This window comes from Nematolebias whitei, chromosome 8, assembly GCF_014905685.2.
Source record: "Nematolebias whitei isolate Nwh7 chromosome 8, NemWhi1, whole genome shotgun sequence".
In the NCBI taxonomy this organism is placed as follows: domain Eukaryota; kingdom Metazoa; phylum Chordata; class Actinopteri; order Cyprinodontiformes; family Rivulidae; genus Nematolebias; species Nematolebias whitei.
In genome coordinates this window covers 551,524-561,353 of record NC_056505.1, presented here as the reverse complement: position 1 = coordinate 561,353, position 9,830 = coordinate 551,524, and the positions used below count along the sequence as shown (strand labels likewise).

Genomic DNA, 9,830 nt, shown 5'->3' with positions numbered 1-9,830 from the left:
CACACACACACACACACACACACACACACACACACACACACACACACACACACACACACACACACACACACACACACACACACACACACACACACACACACACACACACACACACACACACACACACACACACACACACACACACACACACACACACACACACACACACACACACACAAAGCACCATTATACAGTAGCACAGTTCATGGTCTTTATTCTTTTTCTGCTACTTAGGAAGGAGATAAAACTCTGGTAGATCAACAGAATTTAAGCTTTGAAATCTAATGTCTAAAACCAACAGGCTGTATTTTAGGTCATTCTTTTCTATATTCCTGGTCAGAATAAACGACATGTGATGTGTGGTTGATAAAAAAACGTTTGCAAGCTCAATCATCCAGTAGATAACAACAAAAAGGTTGAATAGTGTCATCTGGACCAGTTTCTTTAAGTGAGAAATGTTTCGTCCCCCATCCAGAGGACTTCGTCAATCTGAGGCCTGCCAAGCAGATCTGTCAGAAATGTTTCTCACTTAAAGAAACTGGTCCAGATGACATGATCGAACCTTTTTGTTATGTGGTTGATAGTTTCATGGGGACAGCTTCATGTGGCCATGCTAGTCTTGTTTCACTTTACAAGAGCTGTTTGGCAGGTTGACTGTTTCTGCTGGCCCAGTTTGCAGCCCATGTGCTAGGGAAGTTACCCAAAACCCGAAGAGATATTTGAGAGCAAAAATGAGCCATAGGCAGGATGTTAATGCATTTTTTAGATGTTGGGGTGACCTTCAAATCATTGACGCACCAGCTTCAGTACTTTACGTATCATGGTTTGGGTATTGTCTATGGCTTTTATTTTTGTGTTGGCCCTTTGGGTATATATTGTCCATGGTTCAACAATTTTCAGTCAGGTCATCTGGACAGTTTCTTTTTTTTTTTGTTCTGAAACATTTCACCTTCCATTCAGAAGGCTTCATCAGTCAAGGAAACACACAACATAAAACTGATTCTTCCCCCAAACAGCTTGCTCCAAAGTGGAACAAACCAGTTTTGTTGGTGCTACGATGGTGTCTTTGATACGCCCCCCCCCCCCCCCCCCCCTCCGGTGCCAGCCCAGTTTGACATGACTGTCTATGAGGAAGAGGGCCAGCATCGGAGGAGGGGGCACACAAAAGAGACCATCTTAGCACCAACATAACTGGTTTGTTCCACTTTGGAGTAAGCTGTTGGGGGAAGAATCAGTTTTGTGTTGTGTGTTTCCTTGACTGATGAAGCCTTCTGGATGGAAGGTGAAATGTTTCAGCAAAAAAATAAACTGTCCAGATGACCCGACTGAAAAATGTTGGACTGTATACCTGGATTATTGAGCATGGACTTTGTTGATTGTCCATGGTTCTTGTTTCTTGTTCTTCGTATACCACCTATATCCCACTAGTAATCAGCACACCTGCAGACACTCAGTAATCACCCTTCTTAGTACATAGGCTCTGGTTTTCTTCAGCACTTTATTTGTTTGTTAACTTTTATGCACTGTGTTGGTAACAGATTACCCTGGTGTCACATTATAGCTATAAAAAAAAAGAGTAGAATAAAATGTAAAACTACCTGTACTGACACTTTAACATCTCACTTCCAACATTTGAATCTCTCAACAATCAAATTCTATTTTATAACAAAGTTTATATTGTTCCATACTTTCCTGACAGATCACTTCACTCTCAGATTTGGAGGTTTACTTGTGGTTCCTAGAGTTTCTAAAAGTAAAATGGGAGGCAGCGCTTTTATTTATCAGGCTGCTCTCTCATGGATCCAACTTGCAGTTTCTGTCTGTGAGGCTGATACACCATCTACGTTTAAGACAAGGCTTTAATAATGGTTTTCTCTTGAGCTTTCTCTTAGGTATGCTGCTATAGGTTTAGCCCACTGAAGGACAGATTAATCACATTTTCTCACTCCCCTGCTGACTTTACTCACTTTCCTCTACATTTGTACATTCAGTTATTGCATCTGTGTGTGTCTTCATTGTCCTATCAACTTTGTTGAGGCAAATGGCTGCACATCCTGAGCTTGGTTCTGGTTCTACATAGATTTGTTCCAGTTAAAAAGAGAGTAGTTTGGTTTCACTGTTGCCCTCCTTTCTATGCTTGTTCAGGATGATGGATTGCATCGTAGTTAAGTTTTGATTCTGGTTTTGGTTTCTTCAGGTAAAACTTTTGTAGCAATGAGTGTTTTGTGATAAACTGAATCTGAACATATTGTAATATGACATTAGGCTTAAATCATATTGACCCTGGATCTGTTTTGGACTGACATGGATTTCATGTAATTTAAGATCACTTAATTTCTAACTTATTTGTATGGTGTCCTGAGATTAATTTAGTTTTGAATTGGTTCTATATAAATAAATGAATTTTTCCTCCCTGGCTCTCATCGAGGTGGCTGCTTCTGTCTTTCCTTCCCTGTTTTTCCTTTTTCCTGCTCTGCTCTCTGTGTGTCTGAAGCGCCTGGTTCACATCTCCCAAACGTAAATTAAGAAGATTATGGATCTGGTATCCGGAGCGTTCAACTCTATTGATAAGATTTTTTCATCAAAGCAACAAGGTCCTGGAGAACCTGCGTGTCCAGCTGAGACTCACGCTGTGGGGTACGTCATGGATTTGTTGGGAGTGTGGCAGATGATGTTCCTCTCAGTTCTGTCTCAGGAGGATGTTGAAGACGTTTAAATATTTGGATTTATGATAGCAGGGACTCTGCTGTTTGGCATCGGCGGGGCTCTGTTTTATCGACTTTTGAAGAAGACAGCGGCAGCAGTTTCGGCCATGGAAAAGCTTCCGAGTCACTGTGAAGGTTTGGCCCGTGCTGTAGGAACTTTAAATCATCTGGTTTACGAGCTAAACCGTAAAGTGGAGGCGATTTATGAGAATTGCAGGCCACCTGCGGCTTCTGGGACTAGTCAGCATGGTGGGTTCGACCATGAGGGAGACTCATAGCATGGATCAGTGGAACGGATTCCCACAATTAGACCTTTTGGAACCACAACATCCAGATGGACTCAAGGCTGAAGAAGAAAATCTGTCTGCCTGAAAAAAAATCAACAATCAAAGCTTATTTGAATCCCCGACGGCCTCAGAATGGGCCGACTATTGAATTTCTCCTGGGGCATGGGTAACCAAGGACAAAAGCTTCATCTATCCCCCCCCCCCCACCCACCCCCACCCCGGAGAACTTTCTGTGCAGGCTTATCAGAACTTCTGGCTGAAACAACATCTTAAAAAACTGTGGCTGATCTGAAAAGCGTTCAAAGACTAATCTCAACACCTCGACGTCAAATGCATGTAATCATCTTTATAATTGTGCTTGCTGGTAGAGTTTTATTTTGATGTCTCAAATCGTGTCCTGATAGACAAGATGTGAAAGATCTATTTTTTTTTGTAACACCACTATCCACCCTCATGTTTCTCCCCCTTTTACTATCTAAGATTATTATTCTGAAAAGGATAAGAGAGGCCGCACTTAGAGCAACAGCTTCGTGCACTCCGTCCATCTTTCAGACGACTGTACGTAAATGTTCTCGTTGTATCTCGGTGCAATGATAATAAAGCTTATTCTGATTCTGATTCTGAAATTGAATTCAATTGAAAAGTATTACTGAGTTTCTAGAAACTATCTGGGAGGATTATTTGGATCTATGCTCAACATCTACTAAATGTGACATATTTGGGTCTCAAAATTTGCTTTAGTGTGATTGCTTAAGTTTCTTTCTTACTTCTAAATAAACTTATGTTTGAATAATAATACTAATAAAACATTTTATTTGGAGGAAGCTTTCTGGCACTTAAGGACACCAGACAGAAAGTTCAAGCAACAAATACATAGAAAAACATCAAAATACTGAGAATTGGTTGTACCTTAAACTCTGTTGGAACAATTAGCTTGGGAGTCTCAAGTCCCATGAGCATATCAAGCCCGACAAAGGTCATGATGGACATGAAGATGGAGAAGTCACTGATGAGTTTCCTTAACTGGTGGCACACAAAAACAAAGTAGTAAAAAGGTCAGACAGAGGAAAATGTTTAGCGCTTAAAGGGTTTAAGATCTCCACGTGAGCTGCACTTTATATTGAAAACCAATTGAACGATCTTAAAAAGTCTTTTGTTGATATTTTAACCTATAGTACTGCATGTTGCATATCACAGCACAGCACATCAATTTTGGTGATAAAGTGTGGGAGTTCCTGTTTCACTACTGTCCTGAAGTCACTAGATGGTGCCAACCTGCCACACCTGTGAACCATCTTCTTGATGAGACACAGAGTATAAAAGGCAACAGATGACTTGTCCTCACCGCTGAAGCATTACCTGCCAATGGTAGTCATGCTTCTAGCCACTTAGTACCCTCTTGACTTGAAAATTACTTACCTGTGTCTTTTTGATATTTCCACTGTACCTCCTGTGACGTATCTGCTCCTGGACTCTTCTGTGAAACTCTGGAAATCTCTTTGTGGCATCCTCAGCTATCTTCCTAGCCTTCCAACCACACGCCTATCAGAGCCCATAATCCACTCTGGGCAACTCCTTGCTTACACAAGATTTATTGCAACCAATTAGGGCTGGGCGATATCTCAATATTAAAAAAACAACAACAGTTTTATTTGCAATATAAATTGACATTATTTCGATATAAACAATATAGTTTTACTTGAAAATCTGCTGGCACTGCTGTCTTCTTTCTTCTCCCACATGGCCCCCTCCTCTCACTCACTACAAACCCAGCCCCTACCTGTGAGCTCTCCCCCTGCTTCCTGCTTCTGTCCAGGTGAAGTGGCTGCCTGCAACTTGTAGCAGCCACAGTCACAAAATGGAGAGAGCAAGTTGCAGAACTGGTGAGCAGGGAAAAATGGCTCTGTTACTTGGCGATAATTTGGATTTAATTTGTCAGATGTGCAACAGAAAAATTGGCATTATTTCTGCTTTATTATCTGCTATTTTAGTTCTTTATTTTGATTTTACGTTATGTTATATGTTGCTATGTGCTCAGACATACCATACCATACCATTTTATTTATAGAGCACTTAAAACAGCTACAAGGCCAACCAAAGTGTTGTACAGACAGAACAACAGGTGACACACAAAGAAATATACAAAATGAAGTAAATCAAAAATATATACATAAAAACGATGCAGATAATGATGTAGTGAACTTAACCTGACGTCAAACTAAGCCTAAGGTCAAAACCCTTGACCTTAAGAACCTTGTGGGACAGAAACTGTCATTTCATTGATCTGCATCCAGAAATACAGTTTGACCCATCCTGAGACTTTCTTTCTTGAATTAATCAAGTAGAAATGACAATTCTCTATGATCATTACTACTTTACAAATGTGTGATAATCAAATTGTGTTAGTTCAAACAATGTTTACAGGTTGAAGAGAACTACTCATTTTTATTTACTTAAACAGTAGTAATGATTTTTATTCCTCATTCAAAGAAGAAATCAGGGTAATATGCATTTCTTGATTTTTCTGTCTTCAATGAGCAAGTTTGTAAGTGTGTGTCAAAGTTCAGGCTTCGGTCAACTAAAAAGTTTACTGAAAAGAAATGTCATGTTTAACTTTTACAGCAGATACTAGGAGAAGAGACGCCACTGAGACTGGTTTTCTCCAATAATCTTTCTGTCTGTTTTAAACAATCCTTGACTTTCCATAACACCTTACATCACAAACCACACCTCTGTTCTGGTCCATCGACCAATCAAAAAGCTCTCAAATGACCCGGAAGTCGAACCCATTTAAATGTGGCGACTTCCCAGTTCAACGACGGAGTTTTTCAGAGCTTGAAAGTTTTTCCTGGAGAAGAGTTCCAGAGTTTAACTCTCTGAAGAGAGTTAAAGAGTTCAGAGTTCTTGGATGCTAACGCAGGCGTCCAGGATGCTTCTATTGGAATCCAGAATCCAGAGACGATCTTGGGGATTATAACTTCTGTTTGGATAACCTCACACGACTCCTAAGGGTTTGGCTGTCCTCACGGAGACGCTGAAAGAGTCAGAAGGGAACTCTACACCGACGCTGATTATCATCTGCCAGGTAAAGGTTCTATTTCGACCAAGCGTACCGTGGGCCAAGCTTATTCTCCAAAGAGCGTGTTGTTCTGGTACCACAGATAAATTCCCTCACACATCTCTCTGTAAGATAAATCTCCATTTTCCATCTTTAAACTCTCCTTTCTGCTAAAATCATTACAGATATTTTTAGAAATGTCTGAAGCAAAGTTTCTCAATCACCGCCGTGTGATTGATGTCTGCTGTTCTGCTGAAAAGTGACAACAATCGCCGTATTGTTCTCACTTCCTGTGAAACTAGCCATGTTATTGTTTTCATATTTTGCCAAATTAATGTAAATGTTTGATGTTAAACTTTGATTCTGCAAATAAATGACCGCATTCATTTTGATGGGTCAAAGATAAATAACGTCTCTCGTTACATTTCTGTTAAATTCAATGCACGCATGCTACACAGTCAGAAAAATGAAGAACCCGTAAATGTATGAATATATCCTGCATATGTCATACTACAATGACGACAAATCAGTGTAGAGCATACAGGTTCAAAACACAGATCTTCTGGTGTTGAACGCTACTGAATAGTAGTGAATTTTTAAACGGGATTTGAAAACCGAGAGGGAGGGGCCTGTCTGACAAGCAGAGGTAACTCGTTCCAAAGGGGTGAAACTGTTCAGTGATTTGTAGACATACAGGAGTATTTTGAACTGGATTCGAAGGTGAACCGGTAAACAGTGCAGTGAGGCCAAAACTGGTGTAATGTGCTCTCTTTTGCCTGTACTGGTTAAAAACCGGGCTGCTGCATTCTGGACCAGTTGTAGTCGTGCAATGGAGGTCTGACTGATACCAAACAGGAGTGAATTGCAGTAATCAAGCCTAGATGTAATGAATGCATGTATTACTGTCTCCAGGTTCTTTTTGGACAATATGGGCTTCAGTTTAGACAGCCGCCTCAGTTGAAAGAAGCATGATTTAACAATCATGTTTACGATTGTTAAGTTTCAGGGAAGGGTCCATTATCACGCCCAGATTAGTGACTCTTTGTTTTTCTGACAGGGTTAGAGCGGAGAGGTCGATGCAGTGGTTTGTGATTGTGTCATTGGGAGGGAACAACATGACTTCAGACTTCTTCTCATTGAAACTTAAGAAGTTTAAAGCCTTCCATTCCCTGATGTCAGCCAGGCAGTCGAGCAGAGGTTGAATAGAGCATGTGCCATTTTGTCTTAGGGGGAAGTCAATTTGACAGTCGTCGGTGTAGAAGTAAAAGGGTATGTTGTGTTTCTGGAAAATAGCACAAAGTGGCAGCAGGTATAAAGAGAATAGGAGGGGACCCAGGATGGACCTCTGCGGAACCCCCCATTTAAGCTCTGTCGCTGCAGAACTAAAATCCTTGATGGAGACACAAATGGATCTGTCAGTGAGGTAGGATCTGAACCAATTGAAGGCTGACCCTGTGATGCCCACCCACTGCTCCAACCTAGCAATGAGGATCTCATGGTCGATGGTGTCAAAGGCGGCTGTGAGGTCCAACATGACAAGCAGAACAGAATCACCGGTATCAGTGGATCTCAAGATGTCATTAAAAACCTTCAGCAGGGCAGTTTCAGTGCTGTGGAGAGGTTTAAAGCCAGATTGGAATAGCTCTAAGATGGCGTGATCCTCCAGGAAGCACTTGAACTGGGACTCAACTGTTTTCTCCACTATTTTAGAAACAAATGGGAGTTTGGAGACAGGCCGGAAGTTAGAAACGACTGAGGGGTCAAGGTTTGGTCTTCTCAGGAGATGCTGGACAGCAGCATTTTTAAAGGATTTTGGCACCACGCCAGTGGATAAACTACTGTTTACTATATCAACAATGGATGGACCTAGAGTAGGAAAAATCTATTTTAGTAGTTGAGGGGGGACCACATCAAAGGGGGAACCAGAAGGTTTCAAGCTGCACATGACCTGCTCTAGAGAAGATAGAGTGATGTGTTCAAAATGGTCAAAAGGAGCTACAGATTGAGGTGGGTGGAATGGATGGGTCATGAGTTGGAGGGGAAATGAGAGCCCGGGTGGTCGCAATTTTTTCCAAAAAGAAATGTAAGAAGTTCTTGCACAGCTCAGTCGAGGCTTCCAGAGGTGATGGTTCAGTGAGGTGGAGAACAGAGTTTAGGGTGGAGAAGAGGACACGTGGGTTGTGAGAGTTTGAGGTAATTATATCAGAGACGTATTTGGATTTAGCAGCTTTCACTGCTTTCTGATAACGGCGCCAACTCTCTTTAAGTATTTGAAAAGAGACCTGCAGCCTGTCTTTCCTCCACTTTCGCTCCGCCCTCCTGCACTGCTGCCTAACGGCCTTGGTGACGTCACTCAGCCAAGGTTTTGCTCTGAGATTTGATTTTCTAGTTTTAACAGGAGCGACATGATCCAGAGTCTTTAAGCAGACAGAGTTGAACTGGGATTTCAGCTCCTCAGTGGTGGTGAGAAACACTGGGGGCTGAATTATCATTTCAGAGTTATAAGCATCTGTGAAACGTGCGGCAGTGAAAAGGTTAATGGTCCGGCTACTACGTACAGGAATGCACAGCTTAGGAGTTAGATGGGGGAGGGTGAACTCAAACTGGACTGGCATGTGGTCTGGAAAAACATTATCACCAATTTCAAGATTACTAACAGTCGCATCATGAGTTAAAACAAGGTCCAGTGTATGTCCGCGCTCTTGGGTGGGACCGTTTACATGCTGAGTTAGATTAAATGAGTCCAATATAAAAAGTCCTTAACGAAGGGCTTCTCTTGACAGCACACATGCAAATTAAAGTCCCCAATAATGAAAGCATGATTATATTTTGGTGTGATTACAGCCAATAAATCAGAAAACTCATTTATGAAATCCTTAGATTGAGGTGGGCGGTAGACGAGTGCACATAATGTCAGAGGCAAATGGCCGAGTTCATAGATGCTCAGCTCAAAGAGGCTCAGCTCAAAGCTGGCGCAGGAAACTGTGATGGTCAGTTGTTTACAGTCAAAAGTTGGTTTGAATATTGTTAATAATCCACCACCGTGCCGGCCTGATAGCTGCGGGGCGTTAAAATACAGACAGTTCGGTGGCAATAATTACGTCAAGGCGCTGGACTCACCCGAAGACATCCAAGTCTCTGTGATGCATAAAAAGTCCAAATTGTGCTCTTTAAAGTAGTCCCTGAAGGTAAAAGTTTTGTTGGTAATATCCTGATGCATGCTCAATAATCCAGGTAGAAAAATCCAAAAAAGTTCAATCTGGTCCTCTGGACATTAAAAAAAAACAAAAAACAAAACAAAGTAAAAAAATATAGAAACGTTTCGTCTCTCATCCAAGAGACTTCCTCAGTCTGAGATGCTGTTTTCAGCTCAGTCTCTTAAATAGCACCTTCTCAGAGTGGATCAACCAGTTTGCTGCTGACAACCAAAACCAGCTGATCACATGCTCAAGAAGGACCATCAGCCTAACAATGGGTCATTAGTACCTGATGGCTGTTTACTGTTCACAGAGGGCTGAGTGATACTAGCAATCACAGCATTGTAAGAGGGGGACAGTTGAACCCGGAGGCTCCACCCCTGTTTAATGATGGACGATTTTTTTTCACAAAGATGGCCTCCTTTACTCCTCTCTCAAACCATCGTTCCTCTCTGTCCAGGATGTGAACATCTTCATCCTTGAAAGAGTGACCGCTGGCCTGGAGATGAGTGTAGACCGCAGAGTCCTGGCCTGATGATGTTGATCTTCTGTGCTGGGCCATCCTTTTGGCCAGTGGCTGTTT

At 41.8% G+C, this 9,830-nt stretch overlaps 1 protein-coding gene across 1 annotated transcript in view; it reads right to left on the bottom strand.

Moving 5' to 3' along the window:
* slc4a5a (solute carrier family 4 member 5a) overlaps positions 1-9,830 on the bottom strand; it is a 205,987-nt gene that overhangs the window by 23,375 nt on the left and 172,782 nt on the right. Inside the window, exon 17 of the mRNA XM_037679966.1 lies at positions 3,902-4,015. Coding sequence (XP_037535894.1) covers positions 3,902-4,015 — 114 coding nt within the window. The remainder of the gene's footprint in view (positions 1-3,901; positions 4,016-9,830) is intronic.